At 39.1% G+C, this 25,953-nt stretch overlaps 2 protein-coding genes across 2 annotated transcripts in view; one reads left to right on the top strand and one right to left on the bottom strand.

Moving 5' to 3' along the window:
- PSMD11 (proteasome 26S subunit, non-ATPase 11) overlaps positions 1-25,523 on the bottom strand; it is a 28,221-nt gene extending 2,698 nt beyond the window's left edge. Inside the window, exons 1-10 of the mRNA XM_011360038.2 lie at positions 25,373-25,523; positions 22,940-23,041; positions 17,268-17,392; positions 11,419-11,490; positions 10,961-11,018; positions 8,783-8,977; positions 4,499-4,643; positions 3,631-3,691; positions 1,830-1,892; positions 239-364 (exon numbers count right to left, since the gene is read on the bottom strand). Of these exons, the coding sequence (XP_011358340.1) occupies positions 239-364; positions 1,830-1,892; positions 3,631-3,691; positions 4,499-4,643; positions 8,783-8,977; positions 10,961-11,018; positions 11,419-11,490; positions 17,268-17,392; positions 22,940-23,041; positions 25,373-25,463 (1,038 nt within the window). The 5' untranslated portion in view covers positions 25,464-25,523. The remainder of the gene's footprint in view (positions 1-238; positions 365-1,829; positions 1,893-3,630; positions 3,692-4,498; positions 4,644-8,782; positions 8,978-10,960; positions 11,019-11,418; positions 11,491-17,267; positions 17,393-22,939; positions 23,042-25,372) is intronic.
- Positions 21,198-22,016, top strand: LOC105291973 (putative 60S ribosomal protein L37a; the record flags this gene model as incomplete). The annotated part of the gene is made up of 1 exon (XM_023530363.1): positions 21,198-22,016. A coding segment is annotated over one exon (396 nt), but the record flags the coding sequence as incomplete, so codon positions are not given.
- Positions 25,524-25,953: the final 430 nt, after the last annotated feature.

The raw sequence follows: 25,953 nt of genomic DNA, 5'->3' as shown, positions 1-25,953 counted from the left end.
AAGTGAGGAGGAGACTGCACCGAATACAAGCAAGGATAATCTCACCAACCTCTACCCCACAGCATCTCTCCTCAACTCTTGTTCTCTGTCAAGAATATCTCAAGCTCTTGGTGGCCTCTTGCCCACCACACACCCCCCTGGAAGCGAGTTCCCACTGCGGATGGGTGGGCAGGGCAGGGATGCAGTGAGGATGCCTAGCCCACCAGAAAAGGGCTAGAGTCCCCACGAAGATTATTACCTGTACTCGGGAAAAAGGCTCAATGACTCGGATCAGATTCTGTTCCAGTAAGTTATCATACAACTTGGCCAAGTGTGTGCTGATGATTGGGTCATCCCGGAGCTCTGCCCGGTAATCTGTCAGGGCCTGCCAAAAGAGCCGGTCACAGAGATTGGCACAGACACGCACTTGAAAGTCATGCTAGTCCTAGCTTCCTAAGTAGCCAACTGGCTCTTGTAACTACATGGTTGACTGCTATTCTGGAGGATTTGTGTAGACGAAAGAACAGCCATGACAGAGGGCAGGAGACAAGGAATACGAAGAACTAAAAGATGGAGCCTTTGCTCCATCTTTCCCTCCAAAAGCTTCATGTTGATAGTTCAAACCATGTAAGCCTCAAGAGTGTCTCAGCTTGTATGCCAAATTAACTACACAAGCAGTTCTCAAAATGTATTCCACAGAATAGGGTCTCCATTAAAAAAAAGAGAGAGAGAGAAAAACAGGATTCTGAAATTAAATGGAAAATGCTGGATTCCACAGCTAACTCTTGGAGTTTTACGAGGAACATTAGCACTGTATAAGCACTGTAGTCACCACCTTTCTAATATGTTTGGCCCTAGTATTTCCCAAATATCTGATCACAGACCTTTTTCCTAAGGAACCCCTCAGAAGTGTTCCATCAAACATTCCAAACTTTGGGATAAAATAATCTAGACCCTTTGTTATATGCATGTGCATGATTTATTTTAGTGATGGCCTCAGTAACCCAGCCTCATGTAAGCTATGTGATAAAGTGTTAAGGGAAGCAAAGAAATCATGCCAAGTAAGGAACTAAAGCTGGCAAGAAAGCTCCAGGAAGATGATGAATCTTAGTGACAGAGTGACATGGTCTAGTCTCTGTCCAAGCTAAGTTTTTCTTCTAGTTTTTAGGTTTGTTTTTATTAAGCTGGTCATTATACTCAGACTAAGAGGAGAGAGGTTCAGAAAAGAACATGTCTGATCCCACTCCTTAGACAAGTTTTTCTCCCTTTTCAAAACTTCGCGAACAATGAGTAAAAGGCAGAAGAGGTAAAGCAAGTCTAGGATGTCATCCTGAGGAAGTATCTTTCGGTCCAGATGCACACATCAATACTTCCCTGTTATCCACAGAAGAGAAAGAGCCCTGGCATTTCTGGAGCTGAAGAGAATACCTAAGACTGTGCCGTGTGGAACAAGCACTAAGCCTGGAGTTAAACCCTGAGACATGGTAGCTGTGTGACTTCAGGCATCCTCTTTGAATCCCAGCTTCCTCAACCGTAAAAATGTAGATAATCGGTTTGTCGTGAAAAAGGAAAGACAAAGAACTTTTTGAAATTGAAAGGGTACTGCATATAAATGAGGTATCACAACTCGACAAATAGTACAGAAGTGCTTAACTAGTTCCTGGTTCTGATACTGTACTACTTTAAAATGTAACCAATGGGGAAAACTGGGTGAATGGTAACACAGGATTACTCTGTACTATCTTCGCTAAGAGATTATTTAAAATTATTTAAAAATGTTTGTTTTTCTTTAAAGTAGTTAAATGTCCCTCTCCTCCACCCATTCCCGACCAACCCAATACCATACTTACCTTTTCAAAATCTGCCAGTGATCTGTTCTTGCTAGCTTGGGCCACACATTTTAATGCTTCTGTCTAAGAATGGAGAAAAATAGCAAAAATGATCTATTCTGCACACCCACATCCCACCAAACAAAACTCAGAAGCAGCATGCCACATCCTAACAACTTCTGGCTGCAGGAAGAACTTGCCCCACCATTATTCTTCTTCAGAAGCATGGGGAAAAAAGCTAGAATATCACTGTGTGCCACCCACTTCCCCTTTGAAATCTCAAGTGACTTAAATATACCAGGAAATAGAAAGTTTTCCCAAAAAACAGACCCTGACATGGCATGCTCCAAAGATAATAAATTAAAAGGGAAAATGACTCAAGAGCTGTGATTTCTTTCCCCTGCCTCTAAAACTCCCTATCCCCACACCCCTGACTCCTTCCTGTCCTGAGACTTGATCATTCTGCTAGGTTTGGGACAGTGCACAGACCAAGGTTTACTTTCATTAGGGTTGAGGCATCAAAATTTTACATTTTACACTGAATGTTAAACCTTAGAGGTGATGAAGGTACAATCAGTGGCTGAAGGCAACTTCTAACCTAGTTATAAAAGGCACCTGGCCAAGCTATCAAGACACTAATCAGCAAGAAATCTACAACATTCATCTTTCTAGAACGGCCTGACTCCTGCTTGAAAGCTGTCATCAAGGAACACAGGACCAGGAGTTCCTCTTGTACCAGCCTAAATACTTAAATAAGGATAGTATGTTTTTATAAGCAGACTTTAAAAATGGTGCAAAGCTAATCATTCATGTGGTTTGTCTCCAGCATCTGTCCTATAGATAGAAAATGTCATAATGAGAAAAGCCTAAAACTTAGAGCCAGGTAACCCATGTCCAAAGTCTAGCTCCACCATTACTAGTTACCTGACTTTGTCCTGGACATCTGACCTCTCTCAGCACATCTCCTTAACTCTAGTTCTAAATAGGGTTGTGAGTCTTTCACTATAATAATAACTAGTATCTTTTTGTGTCAAAACGAGGAGCTGATCTGAAACTTTTTCTGAAGAAAAGGCAATTGGGGCCATTTGTAGAGAAGGAAGAAATCATCTGTTGTGGCCATTCTTCTGAAGATACGGGGAGGTAGCCAATGTGTCCGTTATTTAGAGACAACTGCACTTGACTCTACAAAGGTTATTTTTACTTTAGTAGTGATAATCAGCAAAGTACAAAGAAGGGATGGTGCAAACATCTGAGACACCATCTTTACATAGATCATACTCAGGTACTCAGGCACAAGAAGTATCACAGAAAGGGTTATCGACCACCAAAGGCTTCTTCCTGCACCACATTTAAAACTCAGGACATGAGTGGAAAGGTACTAATATGAGAAGCATGCGAGTGAGTCATCAAAACCTAGTTTCTACACCAAGCAATCTGACTTCCCTAAAGCCCATGTGCAACCAACCTTACCAGGCTTCAGACTCAGAGAATCCCAAGTTTCATATTCTGCACAGGTCAAATTTGCAAGTCAGACTCATGGTAGATAAATTTTCTGGTCAAAGCTAAATGCAACCTAACTCAATGCGAACACTACAATTCAGTTCTGTAAGTCCCTCAAACCACCCGATGTCCATAAGAGCACAAACACTGACTTTTCAGGCCAAGAATTTAACAGTAGAGGAAATATACTGAATAGGCTTAAGAGAAAGGAGGAAAAAAAAAATGAAATGGAGAAAAGAGACCTGAAGAGGTCCACCGAACATCATGTCTGACAAGGTAGCCTCAGAGCAGAGATCAGAACTGTCGTCATAGTATTCCCTACCTGCCTTCCCGCATACCGAAGTGCAAGCTTCCCGCTCACCAAAGCCTGGACATCTTCTGGGCTAGAAAAAAAAGACATACTTGGTCGACTGCTCCGGGATGTTACACTTATCAGTTTATGTGAATTTTTCTCAGAATTCCAATGAGAATCAGCCCCCACCCCTAAATCCATCCATATGACCCTCACACTGCAGAAGCCAGGCTTTCTACATACACTCTGGGACAAAACTCAGCACTTAAAAGCAGAAAAATTCCAACATTAAAAAGAAAACTACATTCAATCTATCAAAAGCAAGAGACACAACAAGCAAAATGATAAGTATAAGTCAAATCCCAATATTTTAGGTCTTACTAAAATCTCTGTGCAATCCAATGATTAAATAAAATCCCAGTGAATATTTCATTTATTCCCAAAACAATGTGGATAAATTCTGTATTAATTCTTTATATAAAAAGGTCTAACTGGCATACTTGCTGTCGTTTCCTTTTTCAAAACCTCTCCCTAACCGCTTCCTTAACCCATCCCTATTCTGGGTGGCCCAGTTGGCTGGTACTGATCTGTAAGCTATTTCCTGGCCTTCTGTCCTATGTTCGGCAACTCTATGGATAGAATAATTGCAGGATAAGGAGAACACTCTAAGGGGCTGGGAAGGAGACTTCTAAAATCTATCTCCCTGCCTCTGAAAGGCTAGCAAACAAAAGTGCTCTGGATTATCTTCCATCCTCCCACTCTACCTCAACCAGCCCCAGAGGAAGTTGCTGCTGCTTCTGTAACTAGCCAAACTCCCTGCCCAAGCAAGCCATATCTGCCATAGTGGAAAAGCTTGAAGAACTTGAGTTCTCATATCCCAAAGTTAATGTGCACCTACGTGTTGAGCATGATTTTGCACAGCAACATGTACTTCAGAGATGTGATGGCCTTGGGGCTATCGATGGAGTCATAGCCCTCAAACGCCTCATAGAAATATGAGTATGCAGTTTTCCAATCCTTTTCCTCTGCTGCATGGATAATACCTGGGCATTGAAAAGAAAGGAGTAAAGACCATAAAAAATAATAGAACCATAAATTATCAGAAATGGGAAGGGCCTCAGAAATCTATCCAACCCCATCTACTTATTGATGAGGTCAGGAAAAGATAAAAGACCTGCCCAAAGTCACTACCAGCTAGTGGCAAAGCTGGGATTTGAACCTAGGTCTTTGGCCTCCCAGTTCAATGTCATCTTGCCAATATAAATTCCAAAGAAGATAAGACCCAACTCAAAAGAGCATCCTGAAAACTGTATACTGTAACATCTTTCCTCATGCTTCTCACCCCTATTGCAATCCTACTATCTTTTGAAGGCACTAGAAAAGGTCATGTTTACCCTCCACTGAATCACCTTCACAGGTCAGGAAGTTGACCCAAACATTTCTGCACTACCTGAATAACCTGTTATAATAACATTAACTGTTTCTTTAAAATAGCTTTTCCAAGCTTAACATTTTTATATGTAAACAGTTTTCATGGGAAACAAAAAAAATCCAACTTCTTATATTTTCATTTCAGATATCTGTCATTTATTGATGTGCTTTTTTATCAGTATACAGATTTCACATAATGCCAAATCCATGAACTTAAATACACACAGTTAAGCAGTATTTCCATAGGCTGATGTATCACTGTTTGTTCATCTAACCAATTCTCTACTGTTTAGCAGTTGGGTTGCTCTTAATGAGCCTACCTTTGAGTGAATCTGCTTTCACTTGGGATAACATGAAAATTAGTTCTTTCTAGCTTGGGAGGCATCTAAACCCTGAGATTCTGTATATCAGTTCTAACTCTCCTCAGCCCCTTATGAGGTTACAGACAGACCTCAGCCCCATCCACATTTACCACAGGGCTTCTCAACGTTTTTCACACACTGGAGTGAAAGAATGAAACTGCTTAAGCATGATCCCAACCATCACAGACCTGTGTGTCTCGCACAACAGCTAGGAACTTCTGACTTAATAACCATTTAGTGAATGACATGTGTCATACCCCAGTGCTTTTTTTCCTCTACCCAAAAAGCCTCCCACTGTGAGGATGAAGGAATCAGATCCTCCTCCTACTGTTCTTAACTATAGAGGCCTGGTGAAAACTCACCTTTCTCTGCAGCCAAGGAGAGTTCCTTCAAGAATACCCAACAAACTATTAACAATGCTAAACTAGATGAGATAAATATCCATTTTTCCATACCTCCCAAACCAGAGCTAGAGACTAGACCAGACCCAAAATGAGACTAGTTAAAAAAAAAAAAAGGTAAAATAAGACCCCCCCCCAACACACACGCCAAAATATGGTATATTTTTTTCCCCAAACATAGTAGTAAACAGGGGACACATATGAACTATGAGTATCATGGTTGGGCGTGAGGTTTATTGTTTTAAAATAAAATAAAATAAAAAAACAAGACTGTCACCCATTCAACACAAATATTAATGAGGGCCTACCATGTGCCAAAAGTTGATACAGCTACTCTAGAGGAAGTATATATGAATAAGGCCCTCACTGATCTCATAATCTCACAGTGGGAAAGATGGTTACCAAAACAGAAACAAGGAGATCAGTACAATATATACAAAATAATGTACCTTTAGTAGGGAAGTCTGAAAGCAAAGAAGGCACTGAAGAGGGTTTATACAGGAGACATCTGAACTAGATTTGGAAGGATGCACAGGAGTTTGCCAAGCGAACAACATGAAAAGGGGGATTTCCAAACAAAGATGACAAAATATATAAGGTCCAGAAGCAGGAACACATGATGTCATTTAATGACTAGGAATGAAAACGCAATGAGAATAGAAGGAAAGGATGCCTTTCTTTCGAATGTCATGTTAAAGAATAATCAGTCTGGGGACAATTTTAAACAAAGGAGTTACATGATCAGATTTGTTTCAAAAAAATGACTTTAGAATTAGGAAGATCGATTAGGAAAAGTGACTAAGGACAGTCAGATCAGTAAAAGACTCCAGTGGTCTAGGCATTAATTAGAGCGATGATCGCAGAGATGGAAAAAGAAGGGCAGATTTGGAGACAGACTCAACCTGATCTGGCAATTGATTGGATATGAGAGGTGAAGGAGATGAAGGAGTCAAAATTAATCCAAAGACATAGCTTGAGCATCTAAGTCAATAACGACATCGTTAACTAAAAGTAGGAAATGCAGAAAAGAACAGTTGAGGAGAGAGAAGTGAGATAATAATTTTGGTTTCGGACATGTTGAGATTGAGATACCCATGGGTGTATATATGATGTGTATATCCATTATTAGGTGTGTCTATCCATTAAGCAGCTGAAAATCTGGATATGGAATTCAGGAGAGAGGAAAGTTACTAGAGATCTAGATGAGGAGACCATTAGTGTTATATGGCAGAAAAAACCATGGGAGAGTATGGGATTAGACAAGAAACAGGGAGAACAGGAAGAGAAAATAACTAAGAAAACAACACTGAAGAACATCCACACTTAAGAGGCAGTCAGAAGGAAGAGGAAAGAGCGAATGTGACCAAGGATAGTCAGTCAAGGGAGGAGAACCAAGAAGACAGTGATGTCAAAGAAGTCTAAAGTCTGAACAAGGCCGATCCTATCCGATCTTGGAAGCTGAGCAGGGTCAGGCCTGGTTAGTACTTGGATGGGAGACCACCTAGGAAGACCAGGTGCTGTAGGCATAAAAAGTAAAAAATAAGGGATTGTAAGCTGACAAGATCCTTGCAATCTGTGAGGTCAACCAAGGGTTGCCTTGCCTAAAAAGAAAAAATTTAAAAAAAAAAAAAAAGAAGGAAAGTCTGGAGTGTTCAACAAGATCAAAATCTGCCCCGCTCCCAATGTCAGAGGTTATAAGGAGTTACTGACTTCTTCTTTCAAGGAGCTGAGATAACAAAGTAAGAATACTCTTTCAATTTTTTCAAGAAGCTTGACAGAATAGGAGAAGACAGTAATTTAAAGGAGAAAAGGCTATGCTTTTTCAGCTGAGGCAGATCAAAGAATGAGAGGAAGATCCAAGTAAAAAGACTACAGCCAAAACATGGAACAAAAGAACAGGTAGAAGGATCACTCCTGATCAGGGGTAAAAATGGATAGTGAAACTCATTCTGGAGAGAAAAGAGAAATTAAAGAGGGTTCACATAAAAATGGCCTCTATTGAGAAACCAGATTCACCTTCATCTCCTGACCATGAAGGAAAGGCATAATTAAAGAGTAGGGGCTTAAAGAAAGTGCTAAGAGTTGGTCAAAGCTAGGCACTGTGATGTTTCATATTCATCATCTCATTTAATCCCCACCACAATCCTATGAAGAGGTACAATTATTATCGCCATTTTACAGATGAGCTAAAGATAAATTAAGTAACTTGCCCAAAGTCACACAGCTAGAAATTAGCAGAACCAAAATTTCAACCTAGTAAAGTCAGTTTCTAGAGCTACTACTCTTAACCTCTGAATGATAAAAACATGCCATCTGATACAACACCCAAGAGGCATGTAGGGCAGATATTAACTCTCTTTTACAGATGTGGAAACAGACTACAGAGAGATAACACCAGCACTTAAACTAGTTTCTGCCTTCAATTTCAACGCTCCTTCAAGAATGATAATAAACTAATAAAAGCTGATGACTACGAGAAAAAGTATTCTACTGCCCATGGCGTCCTATCTCCAAAAGTCACACACTCCCTCAGAAAGTTAAGCACTACGCTCAACTGAAATTAGGGAGGGATCTTCCCTCAGCCTTGATCTGAGGCCCTTTGGGAAACTCCAACATGCTTCACAAAGACCTCCAAGTAACAAAGATGTGGGTTAGTCCTGGAAAAAACTGTTACCATCCTGAGTAGTGACTACGATGGAAATTAAGGGAGCTTTTTAAATCTAAGTGAGACCTCTCTAGGGTCTTCTTGGCTTTAAAAATCAGGTTGCCTGGTCAACCACAGATAAGCATGTTGTTAATATATTTTAGGCAGTTAACAGCGAGTTAATAGGAGGGAGTCAGCAAGTCAGTAAGGTAGCCTTCTAACTGGTTTCTCTGAGGAAGCTCAAGCCAAATCAGCCAATTTTATTCTCCAGTCCCAAACCCCTACTCCTTCCATCTGGGAAATAAGATGAGCTTTTAAAAACATATTCCATGGGTAGGTATTACCTGACTGCATATCCAAGGTGGCCTGCAATTTAGGGGGGCAGTAGATAGCATTTGCTGTGGTTCGAGCAGAGGTTAAGGCAGCTCGGGCTTTCGGCAAATTGCTCAGGGCATGGTATGTTTTGCTTTCTAAAAGCTGTACTTCCACCAAAAGGGCTTTGTCATCCATCTTTTTCAATTCCCGCAACAGCTGAGAACCTGGAAAGGGAAAAAATACATACCATTTTCTTAGTCATAATCTTAATACTTTAATCCCACAACAGCTCCATCTCCCACCTTCGTAAGAACACTCAGGATAAAGAAACCTACCTAAACGCTAAAAGAGGTTATCTATTTACAAGAATTAAATTTTCTGCTTGAAGTGCTATCTTCAAAAGGGGAAACACAGATCTTTGAAGTTTTCTGCATTCTAACTACAAAATTAGAGCCAAGAGTCCTATAAGCTTATTTCTAAGACTTGAATACAATGGAAATCTCCACCCAGAAAACTCTGAAACTAGTTATCCAGTTCAGACAGGCACCTGATCTCACTCTCTTCCTGTCCAGGCACTAGCACTAGTGGAGGAATAAAAGAGTTTTGGATATATCAATGTTCTCCAAATACACCTCCTTCCTCATCTCAGATGAGAATATCAAATCCAAACAAACTTGCATCATATACAAAAATTAACTCAAAATGAATCAAAGACCTAAACGTAAGACCTAAACCTATAAAACATAGGAGTAAGTCTTTGTGATCTTGGATTAGGCAATGATTTCTTAGATATGACACCAAAAGTATAAGCAACAAGAGAAAAAAAAATAGATAAATGGGATTTAATCCAAATTAAAATGTGCTTCAAGGACATCAGCAAGAAAGAAAAAACAACTTACAGGATGAAAAAAGTATTTGCAACTCACAGGATGAAAAAAAGTATTCTAGTATCCAGAATAAAAAAATAAAAACACAAATAACCCAATTAAAAAATAGCAAAGGATTTGAATAGGCATTTCTCCAAAGACATACAAATGGCCCATAAGTACATGAAAAAAATGCTCAACATTATTAGTCATTGGGAAAAAGCAAATCAAAACTACAACGATGCCACTTCATGCCCACTAAGATGGTTAAAATAAAAAAGACGATATTAACAACTGTTGGGGAAGATGTGGAGAAAATGAAACTCTCGTACGTTGCTGGTAAGAATGTAAAATGGTGCCACCACTTTGGAAATCAGTTTAGTAGTTCCTCAAAAGCTAAAAAGAGTTACCATATGACCCAGCAAATCCATTCCTGGGTATTCCAAAAGAAAAATACTGTTCACAGCAGAGACAGTGGAAACAATCTAAATGTCCATCAATTGATGAACAGATAAATAAAACGTGGTATAGCCATACAATAAAATATTATTTAGCAATAAAAAGTACTGATATATGTTACAACATGGATGAACCTTGAAAATATTATCCTAAGTAGTAACTACTGGGTACAAGGTTTCTTCCTGGGATGATGAAAATGTTCAGAAACCAGATAGTGATAATGGTTGGACAACTCTGTGAATATACTAAAAACCACTGAATTATATACTTTAAAAAGGGTAAATTTTATGGTCCATGAATTGTATCTCAATAAAACATGTTTTAAATGCTATTATTTGTTTGAACTATATGAAATTGCCATTTTTGCAGAATAAAAAACTGAGTATTAGCAATTTTTTTCAATTCAATAGATTACAAAAGCCATGTTCATCCATCTGGGAAAAGCAGTCCAGGGGCTACCCATTAATTTAAAAAAAAAAAAAGCACCAGGCAAAGATTTCAGGGTTTAAAGGCCATATAGGAGAAAGTCTTTAGTGGTCCACTTCTATATATATTCACACTCAATTATTTTTTTTAATCTCTTTTTTCAAATAGATTTTAAGTATTATTGTAAACAAATACAATGAGTGTGGTAAGACAGTAAAACACTTGCAATTTGACCCTTTGTTCCTTAAATTTAAAAAATTAATTCTAGTTCGTTTCTTAGAACTTCCAAATGGCATTTTTCCATGATACATTCAGTAAATATGAGCCACCTTAAATCTTTCTCAGAAGTAGGAAGAATATAAAGTATTAACACATAACTAATAAGAGTAATCAGGTTCTAGAATACATTCATTTAGCCAGCTAGGATGCCTTATTAATTTCTATCAGCTTACTTACCCAAATGCAATGCTTCCTGGTACCTCTTGGTATCAAAGTACAAAGACACCAGTCTTGCCTAGGAAAGAGAAAAGGCATTGATTGATGGAAAGGGGGAAAAAAGCCAAAGAAAGACATCAAAGATTGACAGTCACAGAATTGTTACTGTTAAATATTCAAGTCCTGATGATAACAGCATCAAATTCAGCCTTAAAATTTTTATCTAGCCCCTGGTATTATCACTTATTATGACCAATGACTGACTTAACTTTACCATGTTGCTGCTTACTTCTCAAAGTCAAGTTAGCAGGTCTTTCTCAAAACTTTAACCAGAGCAATACTCATGAGTGGGACTACTATCAAAAATTTTTGGGTGCCTGGATAATACAAAGTTGCTGAAAATACTTTTGATCAGGATGGTTACTTACAGTCTGTCTAATGCCTAGAGACCTGAAATCAGTACTAATGTAGGCACATACCTCCAAAGCTTGGCGTAAGAAAGTTCTTTTCTCTGATTTGGCCCATTCGATGCACTCTAAACACAACTCCACCTGCAATAGGGAAAGACAGTGCATGCAACATTATGTCCTCACATTCTTCTCACGGACCTTGCTTTGGAGAATAGCTTTAATTCCCTCCTTATATATTACCCATGTTGCTCTATGTAATGTCTCAGGGGACATGCCTTGATCCACAGTATCTCAATGTGTAATAGTTATATCATAATGGAGGACCAACTAGGTTTTTAGACACAAACTATCTTTGTGCTCAGATTGTGTTCTTTTGGAAAAGAACTTCATTTTTGAGATACCTCTTCTACCTTCCCAGGAGGGACCCAGAACTTCTAACATATGTAGCCCTAGAATGTAGGTCTCCATGATGGCTCAGAAACTTCTAAAGCAGAAATTTCTCCCTAAACAGGTGCAAATAGTAACAGAAATATGTTAATGTGAATACACTGGTTATAAAGGGGAGAAATTCTCAGCCCAAGCACAAATGCCTTATTCCTACCAGCTGCTTGTAAGACTCAAAAGGCCCAGGTGGCTCTTTCAGATTCTAAGGAGTGCAACTAATTCTTCATCACGATAAGGCAAATTTAGCTTGTATTAAAGAGAGTAAAAAGAAATTAGAATTGACCTAACACTTAAAAGGGTTTTTAAGCTTAATTTAAATGCACTCTAAACCCTCAGTACTGTCAGTCACCCAAGCAGTGACGTAATGTGCAAAGTAACTAATTTAAAGTAGTGTCCTATGCTAGATGTTCTACAGGCCATCACATAGCCTTGACATATTAGCTTTGACAAAGTACATACTGAGTACTGCAGGTCTTAATCACTGTATCACTTTTGTTATTTCAAGTTTTATATCAAGATTCCTAATCAGAGCATAAGATAAAAAGAAACTGAGCTTTCCAGAGAACTAATTGCTAATACAACAGGTTTTTATGTAAATACAAAGTTCTCTTAAGAGATGTTGTAAGGAGAGAAAAGTAAAGAGACATAATCCCAACTGACCTATCTTCTGCCTAAGTCCAAGTTCAGTAACGAAAATACATTAAATGGTATTCAACAGAGATTCAATGAAACCTTTATAGTTCACTGGAGCCCTCTGCTGGCTACTTTAATCTCCAACTCTAAAAACACAACTGACCTCAAAAATTCTACAAAAAACTAAAAGCATACTAATCACAATTTTTGACTTTTGAGTTATGTTCTGAAAAGCCAAACTCAAAGCAAGATCTTTGTTCACAACATGAACAGAACTGAAAATAGTTTGCTGAATATTTTAGCAACAAAAATACAAGAGTCTTTAGTTCTACGCGTCTTGGGGATGGGGGATGCGAGTAAGAAAAGCTTACTATCACAATTTTACCCAGGGAGCTTTTTCAAACAATTAAAATATAAATGCCTAGGTTCCTGATTCAGTAGTTTAGAACAGAGCGTGGCAACTCTGGTGTATATTCCTAGTTAAGAAACACTGAATTTTACTCTTAACATCTCACCTGTCCCCATTTCCCTGACAGTCCAGAGATGTTAAGTGACTCACCCAGGGTCATATATCAGCTCTGGACTAGAACTGGATTCTATCTCTAGTGCTCTTTCTACCTCAAACTAGCCTCAATAAGTTTAGGTCAGAACAGATGTTTCTCCTAGAGCAAGGATATTTTTACAACATGAATTGCATATCTGTTATCAATTAGAGGGTAAATGATTTACATTATTTAGGACTGTAATTGGTGAAACCAGCATGTCAGTTCTAAGGAAAAATTTTAAAGGCTATTGCGCCCAAGCTACACAGTTATTTTGCCTGAGAAGCTTTGTGCTTCATTAATGCTAGCAATGACTGATAAAGGGGATAAGAATACACAAGCAGGTACTTCAGGAGGAAGCCCTTACTTGAGTACAAAAACTTGATGTGGTCAAAATTAGATATTTAAGTTTTAACCAATACACTTAACTATTTTTTAAAAAATGTTTTTGCTAACTAAATTCCCAAGGGAAAAAATAACTAGTATTCTAAGTCTGAAATTCTCTAGCATGAACTCCTCTTTTCCATTGAAATAACTTTCGATAACAGGATTTTCAATATAAGGTTTCTTAAAATGTGCTATTGTTTCAGTTATAGACTATACTAAAAAAAAAAAAAAAAAAAAGGCTTCTCATAGGCAACTCCTAGATATCCCTGGAAAGTAAGGTAAATTCTAAACTTTCAGTTCACTATTTGGCAGGGATCTGGTTCAGTCTTCTTTCTCCCCTCCTCACTCCAATTTTCCATTCCCCTCCCCTTGCCAACCACTCTGCCCCCACTCCATCCCATCCCCACACCCCACACATATATCCTCATTTTTCTGGGCTCTAACCCTTAGTACTGCAACTGACCTGATCCTAACCTGAATCATATCAGCTTTCAGAATATAGCAAGCTGAAATTGTTTTGTAGACCTACCGACTTACAGTTAGTCCCTTAATAGAAAAAGGCAAGGGAAATCCTTTCCCCCATACTCTTGGTACCAAACTCCCCAACATAAAATTCCTAGCTATCTCAACAGTGTTCTAAAACTTCGTATTTTGCCTTAGGCCTCCATACTACTATGACTGTGACTACCTATGACTTGCTCCTCTATCCTTTCCCATCACTCGATCCAATAATTTTAAAGGAACCCCCTTTCCAAGATGAAGACTATATCCAACATCCCCAAGTCAGAGACCTTGAGTGACTTAAATTTAGTAACAACACCCCACACTTATATCTCAGTTCAATAGACTTAAGTCTTAATTCAACAAAGTACCTCCTGAGCATCTACCATGAGGAAGGCATTATCCATACATTCCTTCAACAAACACTAGTTACACAGCTCCTCTGGACCAAACGACTGTACTACTGCAGAGGATAAAGCAGTGAATAGGACAAAGTAGCTATCCTCATGGAACTTGTAGTCTAAAGAGGGAGAGGGCCTAGGAAGGGGGGATGGAGGGGGGAGGGGAGAGAGAGAGAGAGAGAGAGAGAGAGATAATAGTACATTGGGTGAGGCAAGAGGTAGCTATGGTTAAGGAACAGACACGTACAGGCATACCTCAGATATATTGCAGGTTTGGTTCCAGACCACCACAATAAAGTAGGTACAGCAATAAAGCAAATCATAATCTTTTTGACAGTGAAGAGTCTTGCCTTAAGTTTGTAAAAAATGCAACATCTGTGAAGCACAGCACTAAAACAAGGTATGCCTCTATCAGGAATGGGAAAGGTACAGTGTGGTACTGTAAGGTATACAGGGCGTCATGTGAATGATATAATATTATAAGCAAAAAGATAAGGTAAATGTTCAAGTAAATGTTCAAGACAAAATAAGCAGAGATATAACACGTACGAAATATAATGTGGATCACTGCATTAAGATCAATCTGAGAATAAAAATTTTTTAAAACAAAAAATTAAAATAAAGAAAAAATTCAGATCACACTGAAGTTGATAAGGAAAGATTTCAGAGGAGGTGGAACTTGAGATGGGACTGTGGAAGGGAAAGGGTATATATAGACAGCATGAGGAGCACACACGGCTTGCTCAGCAAAGAGCCAGGCACCTAATACGGCTGACATGTTTAGTACACATCACAGAGTTCTGGGAGATCAAGCTGCTGATGTAGGTTATATTGTAGAAAACCATGAAATAACTAATTCTGCAGGCAATGAAGACCCACTGGAAGCTCTAGTCGGGAGTGAACAGGGAGAGAAATAAAACGTTCAGAGGGCTACTTGCTAGGATCTCTCTCACAATGGTGGTATGCAGGGTCAAATGAGGCTTTTGCAGTAGTCTAAGAAATAATTAGGAAGCAAACTAGATGATAGTTGTAAAGAGAAAACAAATATAAAAGAGAACTGCAGTGACAGAAGTTAGATGTGTAAGTCAGCTATGTTGAGTTTAAGGTGCATGTAAAACAATGTGGATTCATAAATTTGTTTCAAAACAAACAAGTAACATATAATCCACAAAAATTACTAAAAAAAAAAAAAAAGTCCTGCTAAATGGATTAAGACTAGCTCTTGATAAAAAGCTAAACTTATAATCATCCCCCCACCACCAAAAAAAAGACCAGCCTATACTTAGCAGTAAAATGACATAATACTTCAGAGTGTTTTCTTTCATCACAGAAAAAGGAAGAAAGGGCTCTACTTGACAAAAATGTAATATGCAATGAACAAAAGCAATGTACAAACATAGTTAAGGGAGGGCCTAACCAGACAAGGAGGCTAGTAAATGATGAAGGCTAGTAAATCCCACCAGCCAATAATAAGTGAGCACTAAATTATGATTTAGATAAACTTCCACAAAAGAGTAGAAGAATTGATCATTAAACAGATGCAGCTGTGTTATCAGAAGGGACAAATTCCTGAGACTTCAGTGTACAAGGGAGCAACTTGGATAATCAATTTTTTCTGCCTAAAAAGTTCCAAGTAACATTTATTAGTCTGTTTCAAACTAGCATTTATTTGGTCAGCCCATCCTAAGGCACTCTATTCCAAACAAAAAATGGTGCCACTTTTTCATGAGAACAAAGTAGAATAAAAAAAAGTTAAGGTTAGATAAGACTAACACCCCTTTAAAAACCACTTTTTCTTTTAAATTATTCATAAAAATAATTCCAGTGCTTTGGTTCAAAAGACAGCCATCTAAATATTATCTATTTTTGATCTATTATCATGAAACATAGTTCTGCCAGAAACAAATGAATTTGAAGACTTCTATACAAATGAATTTTCCACAAATAAAGTTAGTTTATGGTGTTTAAACTAGGCCTCAACGAATCATGAAGGCAAGAATCCAGATTTTATAACAGACAAGATTTCAAAGTGGGATACATATGTCCTAGGTTTCTGAGTTCCTTATTATTTACTCAATGTTACTATGCCCACTCATGCTTGAACTTGTACACTCAGAGGCTACAGCAAACAATTAGATATATAACCAAGTAACAATTCCTACCCCTGCCCTTATATTAGCTGACATTTTATATGTTTTCTGCCTGCCTTCTCATACTAAAATATAATCATCATGAGAGCAGTGGCTGTGTGTTTTTACAAATGTATCCCTAATACCTGTAACAGTGCCCAACACAGAGCAGGCACTCAGCGAGTACTGTTCAATAAATCTAGAAAGACAACAACTATATTCTTCCTACAGATTCAAGCAACCTCAATATACCCTGCTTGAATCCGCCACATTTTATAGAATGAGTTTTAACTTTGGTAGTGTCTTTCTCCTGAACTGCAGAAAATATGGCTATCTTTGGAAAGGTTGGAAGAGGCTCAGTGATTCCAAAGAAGTACTCTTCAGAACAGCTCAGGGTCCAGTCTGAACTGGTAGAGAACATGTACAGGTACACCAGAGTCACTTCTGCACACATGAGACACAAACAAATGGATGCTCGCTCCTCAATAAAGGCATATAAGCAGTACAAAACATGCCAAGGAGGGATGCCACAAGACTCAATTAGTGCTCACAAGGAGCTTTGTGACACAGAATGAAAGGTACCACAGACACAGAAAACATTAGAAAGGTGTGGCAATACAATACCTCAAAGACAAGAATCAGTTTGTGACCCTGATGTAATGAGGATTCCAGGGACCACTGACAATCTCCACTTACAAAGCAAAGCATGGAACAGACCCAAAGTATCAAATGCCCTGTAACAAAGAGAAACTGACATGATAAATCCTGAGCTGTCCTCCAGCTGTCCCTTCCACATCAGTACCACAGTGCAGGCAGGCATTTTTTCACTGAAACAGACTTTTTTTTCATACTGTCTACCTTCTGTCACTAAAGTAGCTTACCTCCTGCCCTGTAGCTGCTTCCATATCAAGAAACAGATCGAGAAGAGATCGAACAAGACGAGCTGCTTTAGCCTTGCTAATGGAATTCAAGAAGGGTCGTACATACTTCAGGAGTCCTCCAAGCTCTGTATGAAAAGCAATTCAGAAAGGAAAAAGTAAACATCAATATTAGGAACAAAATATTTTTTAAATGTCTCAAAATCATAAAATCAGTACTCTGTCAATGGAATGAGTCTAGATGAAACTTAGTAGGAATTTACAGCATTCTTAGCAGGTAAAGGTAGCAAAACTAAGTTAACATATATGAAATCTGTGCTATCTATACTCCACTCAGCCACTGGATTACAATCAGGGCCCTGGGAAAAGCTCATATCTCTCATCATAATGAAAGATAAACACCAAAGTACTCATACTCAGAGAGCAGTTTTCTAGAACATGAAATATGCTGTGCTTCTGAGACCTTGGACAAAATCACTTCCCCACAACTAAGAAATCTGATCAAGTTATAGGAGTTTGTTTATTTGCTTTTTAATCTTCAAATCTGCCTTAGTAGTTCCCCTTGAACAGACAGAGGTTTTCAATTCCAGGTTCCCTTTTTCCTCCCTTCCTGAAATTCTCCCCAGTTTAGCATTTTAGCAATATCACTTCCCTGGCACTCTTCTGAATAAACTTTTCATATAAAAGTTAAGGTGTTTTTCCCTTATACTGTATCTTTTAAAAATTCCTCATTAATCTGAGTCTTAAATTAAGACCAAAAAAGGTATCTACCACAGATGTACTTTCATCCCCTTGTAGAAGAAAAGAGGGTGGTACACAGTAATTCTAAGGGAGCAACTTTAGGAACAAGAGTTTCTACAAATTAGAGAATATTTCAATTAAACAAATAAGGAAGAATTTTTGGAATGTAGGTTAAAATTACTTTAGTGCTACTGCCTCTTTAATATTCTCCAATTGTAGACTCACCCTCCTGAGAAATCTAATTCAGGGCAAGCAAACCTCACCCTCCTGAGAATGCTAATTCAGGGTCCTGAAATCTTCATCTGCCTGAAAAGTCACAGGAAGCATGGGACTGTGTCAGACACAAAAGGAACTTTACACAGAGTGGAAAAGTTCATCTTTCCCTTCACTCCCCACTACTGACCTTTGATTCCCACTAAGAGTTTTTTCCCATTCACCTCTATATAAATTAGATTATACATACTCCTGCTTACACGCCTCATTCAGGCTGCATTCCCATTTGGAATTTCTCCCCATTTTCTTGACCTATGTAAATCTAAGATACCCTTCTAGGTTCAGCTAAAGTCCTATTGAGTCTTCCATGCCAATTACAGGCTTAATGGATTTAGTCTGAACTAAAGAGTGATATTTAAAAGGTAAAACATGCCATTTTGTGTTACATGTGTTTCTCCCTCAAGTTCTTTTTGAATTTATGCAAATTCCAATTACATTATATAATCATAGCTTTTTAAAAGTAGTCTAGTGCAATGTCTCTTCTCTTACAGCATGTCTTACTATGCTTGAATGATTCTGAACAACCTCTAGTGACAGAAATGTTCAAAAAGCAGGCAATTCCAATGTTGGTCAAACTAAATTGTTCTTTTTTTGAAACATGACTATATCCTCCTTCAACTGATTTCAGAGATTTGACGATAACTATCATTTACTATCTCCCTAACTTTTCCTTTCTCCAAGCTAAACATCTTTAGCTATTTCAACTGTTCCTCCAATGTTCTGGTTTCCAGGTTCTTTACTTAGCTGCCTTCCTCTGAATAAATTCTAATTTGCAAATGTATCCAGAAGTGTTCCAAGTAGTTCTAGTAGTGTCATAGCTTAATTCCTTTGATCTGACCACCGCATGTAACACAAAATGGCATGTTTTACCTTTTTAATATCACTCTTTAGTTCAGACTAAATCCATTAAGGACTTTTTTGTAGAGACAGATAATTCTCTACCTTCCCTGGTTTTGAGAAATACTTTAAGTATATAACTTTATACTTACCACACTGAATTTAATCTTGCTGGCTTTGGCAATAATTTTGAATCTTAATTCTGTCCTCTACTGTACTGAGTCATCTACAAGAAATGGCTTTAGCCATGACAGCAGGTGATGACCAAAATAACAAAAACATAGATCTCTATGACATGATGCTAGAGACTTCCCTTCAAGTTGACAAATGATGCATTTGTCTTCATAAATTCATAACCTGTACCTGTAATTAATATTATGGCAAATGTTCAAATATTCTGCTTATGTCAGATATGTAGTCTTTATCATTCTCCTAACCCAGGGGTTGGCAAACTTTTTCTGCGATGGGACAGATAGTAAATATTTTTGGCTTTGGCTATAATGTCTCAGTGGCAGGTACTCAATTCAGCCACTGTAGTGTACAGCAATCATAGTCAATTTGTAAATAAATGGGTGTGGCTATGTTTCAACAAAATTTTATTTACAAGAACAGCTGGCTATACATTGTCTGTGGAGCTCTGCATATCTACTAGTCTGATAAGGCTAACACCAAAGAGAGCAAAGGTGAGTCTGGAATAATCTTTTCTTTAACCACTGTTTTAAGTGATTAAAACCAACTTATCAAATAATCTGTCCCAGAACTTTACTGATGATTACCAGTTTATAGTGTCTAGAATTTATTATGTTCATTACCTTTTTGAAAAGTGGAATAATATTTGCCCATCCTCAGTTTTCTTATCCCTCTCCATCTTCCTTGACTTTTCTCAGAACAGTGGCTCTATATCTGCTAAAACTATTCTTTTGATATTAAAAGACAGAAATTGTCAGAGCATAGAGATTAGAACTTACTTAAAGAGACTATCTGCTCTCTCTTCTCTCACCTACCTTGGCTTTAATTCTCTCTTTCTGATGTTATTTCTATCTTTTTCTTTTTGAAAATCATTTTCCTTCCTAGAAAAGGCAGAAGCGAAACATGAGCTAAACAGTCTGCCTTCTCTCTAGCACCTGCTAGCATTACAGTATTTTCTCCAAGCACTGAGTGTTATTCTTCTCACCCTGACAAGAGAAACAAATGACCTCTTAGATGCCAAAAGACTCAATTCATTTTTCATTGTAGTCTACTATTTCTTATTCATTCTCAGTTATATTCCCTGTTTCTTTCCATTTTCATACATACTTAATTTTTTTTTTTTTAATTCCCATAGAATCATACTGACTTCTTCCTCCTATCCTTACTGAGATTATTTGCAATTACATGACCAGAATTTCCTATTCGGAACCTCACAGAACTCAACATGATCCTTTTGAATCTCAGGCTATAAAATCTGCAGACCCTGAACCAAGGCAACATGTCTGATGATGCTCAGCACAATTCTCAATCACTATTATACACCAGACATTGTCGTATTCACTAATTCCCAAATGACTGCTGTCAGTCAGGGACATTATCTTAAAACTTTTTGAGTACAGAGTACTTAGCAGAGTGTTAGCCATAAAGTAAATGCATAAAAATTAAAAATTAATGGAACATAGTTTCTGTTTTCAGAAAACCCAAAATCAAAGAAAACATAAACCTATCAATTAATAATAGCTCAGTAAGGTAAATGAACACAGACCCCAAGATCTCCTTAGTGTTTCTATTGTATACATCTGTATTCATCGAACTATTAGAAAACAAGTTTTTAAAAGTCCTTATGATTCACCAGTTAAATTCTAACAGGTTTAGCAGTACACTTCTAAAGTTCTCAGGTATAGATAAAGAGGAAGGGAGGGCAAGGAATAAGGAGAGTGTAAAGCATGAAAAACGAATTTCAAGCAAAACTAACGTTTTGGGATAAATTTTCTGAACCGTTTAATATAATGCATGCTGTTTCTAATTATCCATGCTACTAGAGGAAAAAAGACATTTGGCTGTTTCAACAGAAAAAAATCTAAATTATTTCACCTGGCTTTCTAATTCTTTCAAGAAAATTATCTTATTAATTATATTTTGTATGGACTAATTATCAAAACTGTTTTCTGCTCTCTGGGTTTCAACCTAGTTGGCGGTGACATAGCTAAATGCACCAAGAAGGTCGGAATTGTTGGTAAGTACAAGACCCGTTATAGTGCCTCCCTCAAGAAAATGGTGAAGAAAATTGAAATCAGCCAGCACACCAAGTACACTTGCTCCTTCTGTGGCAAAACCAAGAAAAAGAGAAGAGCTATGGGGATCTGGCACTGTGGTTCCTGCATGAAAACAGTAGCTGATGGTGCCTGGACCTATAACACCACTTCTGCCATCACAGTAAAGTCTGCCATCAGAAGACTGAAGGATTTGAAAGATCAGGAGAAGCTCCACAATTTGAAACATTGCTAACCTATAATAAATGGGTTAATTTATGTAACAACAACAACAAACTTTTCTAACCCTCAAACTCACATTAACTGACAGGCAAAAGGAATCCACAGACATGTTAAATAAGAGGAAAGTCAGCCTAAAATGAAAAAAAATCACCCACCACTGATAACCCATAGTAGTAACTATAGAAAGCAATAACCACTGTATCATGAAGCCATAAGCTCTGAAGCAGGACTATATGGGTGCAAATTCTGGCTCTCTCATGAACTAGCTGAGCGACCCTGGGTGAGATAGTTAAATTTTCTGTGCTCAATTTCCTCAGGTGTAAATGGATAATAGCATCTACCTTATTGAATTGTTTCAAGGATTCAATAAGCTAAACCATGTTTGTGCTTAAAACAGTAACTAGTTCATAGCAAACACTCAAAAACTGTTTTTCTTATAGATATTTTAAACAAAATACAAGACCGATATAAAGACATCCTCTCAGTTTCATACATCTTTACTCAGCTTTCTACTGATTAAACCTAATAATTTAGTCATCCTTAATTGGCAAAGATTTTGGTTCTCAAGTTCAAGTTCTGCTAACTTACATATATCATTCTCTTGGATAACAACATAACTTGGAGGAAAGTAATTCACGAGGTCACTTACCAGAGCTTAATCCATTCTAATCAGATAAACTCTAAATTCACTTTAAGGCTGACAAAAAAAATCATCCGTTTTTAAGTTTAAGCAGGCTCCTCTCTACTATTACTCAAAGGTCCTTCCTGGTCAACAGGACACTCATTTCAAGAACACACCCATCATCATCTTGAGCCTAGAAAGTCAATGGTCAATTACAACTAGAATGCCTGGGCAATGACATGAACAAAGTCCTGGGTACCAATGGAGAAATCTTGGGAAGTCTCTTCTCATCTAATGTCTGACTCATTCTGTGTCAGGAAAAAAAGACAGCAAGTTACTTACTTAGATGCGAAATCCCTAGTCATTTTCACGCTGGGAGCATAAAGTCACTATCCACCTTAAATACATCAGAACTTCTCAGTAAAATCACTGAAGACTGCTGCTATTGCTGCTGCCCATACATGAGGGAATGCACTAAATATTCAAACCAGAAACAAATCACAGATTATTATACTCAACAGCAACAGGATTTTCCGGCACCTGCAGAACAAAACTCTTCCATGAAAGAACTGAGTTTAAAGGCAACTTAACTTCCTACTTAAAAAACTGAAGCTCAACAAGTTGGCAAAAAATGGAACTGTGAGGATATCCTACAATGTTCCTTCACGCCAATAAAAAACTGAAACTTCACCCAGCATTTCACGTAAAAGAGAAAGCAATCCATTTGCAGCACTTACCTGCAGCTTGTCCAGTCTTCGCCAGGAGAGACCCCAGTTCCAGGATGCTCTGCTCTTTGACCTGTACTGCCTCCTCATCATTCTCCTGAATGTCACGCTTCACTGGGAGAGGAAAATGTAAACCCTCTTAAAATTCTGACAAAAAAATAAAGACTGAAGGAAATTTCACCCTCACAACACCAGTTACAAACTCAAAACAGTTACCAAAAGGCAGATTCTAGAAAGCTTAAAAAAAAAAAAAAAGTAAAATAATCATATCGGACATGACCCATGTAAATCATAAAAACATATTCTTCTCAGATTTTAAATGTGTCTTTTCATTCTATCAATTAGAATTTCCCTCACCTACATACACTGAGATTTCTGTTGCAGTCATTTGGTTAAAGCAAAATGCAAACAAAACAAGGTCTTCATACATGTGATGGTAAGCCCTAAGCTAAGCACTATTATGTGAAAATATTAAACATATCTGTGCATTTAAAACCTGCCACAAACTAAAACCAAATGGCCAAGTTACTAATAACTATTAAGTCAAAAGTCTTTCAATAAGCTTTAGGCCTCTGGAAAGCCTCAGCTGATAGGCATGTTAGGGAAAAGGTGTTCTACAAAGCCATTTGAGAAAAACAACCCTATCAAAGTTCTACTGTGATCCTTAGAAGGGACTGCTGCTTTATAATGGACTTAAGACCTGTTAAAATAACTTTGTGCTATCTGTCCCACTGTTAATAACTATTCTACCACTGGAACACTGAATAGCCTCTTCGAATCTGTAGTGATAATTTTAGTGATCATCACTAGTTATCACTTCTCTGACAAAGCATCATCATGACTTGACAAAAACCAAGACTCTGATATTCCATAATGGAGTCTGGAAAAAGTAGGGCTGTCAACCACCATGACTCAAGCTTGCTCTAACAGGAATGCTCTAACAGGGCACTCATTCCTAGTATAGTAGGCAAGCAAGAAATACTCTATAATGCTCACTATAATTCCCACTTAATGAAAGACAAAATATTGGGCATTAGACATGAAAAAAATAAAATATATGCTTCTCACAGTAGTTCTAAATATTAGTGTATTCACAGAATAAAAATACATATGTGTTTGAGATGACTCTGGTTCTGTAACTGTAACTGACTGAAGTCAAGATCGGAACTTCAAAATAAATCACCCATTATTTACCATTCACAGATGCATCTTAATCCCCACCTCATTTCTCTGGTACCCCAGAGATAAAGACATCAAGATCTTGTCACTGTCCTTCCTTCCTGCAAGTCAGGAGTACCAAAATGCAAAAGACTAGTAAGTAAACATAACAGCCAGCATCCTGGAGATCCCACATACACGTGAATTCTCATACTACTTGTTGATCTAATCCAAATCCCCTCAAGCTACGTTAAAAAGATCACATTACTACATGTGCCAGTGAAAAGCTAGCCCTATTTGAACACTTTATGGCTGAACATTTAAAGCCTTCTCTGTCATAAATTTATTTCTGTTCACACCTGAATCCCAGTCGGAAGCTGTCGGAAGAGAATGGCTAGGGCTCCCATTTCAGTATTCCTGTTGTGTGCATGGTGTAAAGTAAGAAAGTCATACTACAGTGTTAAGAAAATTTGCTTTAATTTTCCCGGCAATGTGCAGCCGGACAGTTCCAAAGAGTTCCCTGAACTCCGAGGCTGACAACTAACTCCCGAACTCACTTCCAACCTTTACAGGGGAGTCTAGGACGATTAGTCGCCCACTCCAGCCGGGCGGTCCCGCCCCAACATCTCACTCTTACACCCTACACGGGTCGAAGAAACATCTAGGCCACCTCCTCAAACCAAATGCCAATCTGGGCTGTGTGTCCTCTCGGTATTTCTACATTCAGAAAGAAGACTCCTCTTTAGTGGAGCCTTCCGCTGTGGGGCTGGGGAGAAGTAGCAGCTTCCAGTGTCCCGTGGAAGGAAACGCCAAGAGAAAAGCCAGCGCTCGCGTTCCCACCCCGAGCAGGCTGTGCTGATAACAACGGCGGGAAATGCCTGTCCAGAGAGGGTTTCGCCTTCAACTTCAGGTTCTCAGACCAGTTCGCAATAAGCACGCCGGCCGGCACTGCTCCCAGTCCCGGGCCAGCTCGCATGGGCCAGAGCGGGAGACAGGCTAGGGAGTGGAGGGGGCCCCGGCTCGGCCCACTCTCCCACCCCACGTTGAGCCCACCATGAGTCAGCAGCCGGCGGGTGGACGCCGGGGTTGCTTCGGGGCTTCCCACTGGGTGGGACCCAGGGGGCTCCAGGAAGCTGCGAGCGGCCTGTGCCCCTAGCCCGGCCCCCCTCTCACACACAGTGAGTCAGCAGCACCAGAGCCGGCTAGCCCGGCCCCGCTCCGCCGCCGCCGACCAACACAGGCCGAGCTGGGCCAGCGGGGCTTGGGTGGGGGCGCGGCGAACTTTACCGATGGAGTGGAGGATGTCAATGGAGGCCTCCCGGTCGGTGCTCAGTAGAGACTGGGCTCTCTGGAACTCCACCACCGCCGCCGCCGCCATCTTACCGCTTTCACACAGTCCCCGGCCGCGGCCACCGACGCCGGAAACACACGCCCGGAAGGCCCGCCCTCTTGTCCCTCCACGCCCCCAGGTCCCCCCGCCTCCGCTCTCAGAGCACCACGGGAGTTGTAGTCTCTCCGCCCGGCGAGGTGGCTGATGGGTGTGGGTGAGAGCTGGGGTGCCTTTCTCGTAGGCCGCTAGCTCCCTAGCATCCCCTAGCGGCCTTCCCGCGAGTGAAAGAGGCGGTGTCTAATAGCCTAAGGCTAGTCCCCAATCACGCCAAAAAAAGGTCTCAACCCTGACTCCCCTCCCTTGTTCTTAAGAGGAGTATTTGAGCACCAGTCTAGGTATTCATTAAAATTTCTTCGGCTTTCTTTGTAGCTTCTGCGTTTAACCATTCGTTCAGGGCAGTAAACGATCTTATATAAAGTGCTTACTATGGTGCAAAGAATAGCACCATTCAAATGAACACACACACACACACACACAC

Source organism: Pteropus vampyrus, unplaced genomic scaffold, assembly GCF_000151845.1.
Source record: "Pteropus vampyrus isolate Shadow unplaced genomic scaffold, Pvam_2.0 Scaffold50, whole genome shotgun sequence".
NCBI classification, from domain to species: domain Eukaryota; kingdom Metazoa; phylum Chordata; class Mammalia; order Chiroptera; family Pteropodidae; genus Pteropus; species Pteropus vampyrus.
The sequence above is the reverse complement of the archived record's forward strand: the minus strand, read 5'-3'. Positions and strand labels throughout refer to the sequence as shown.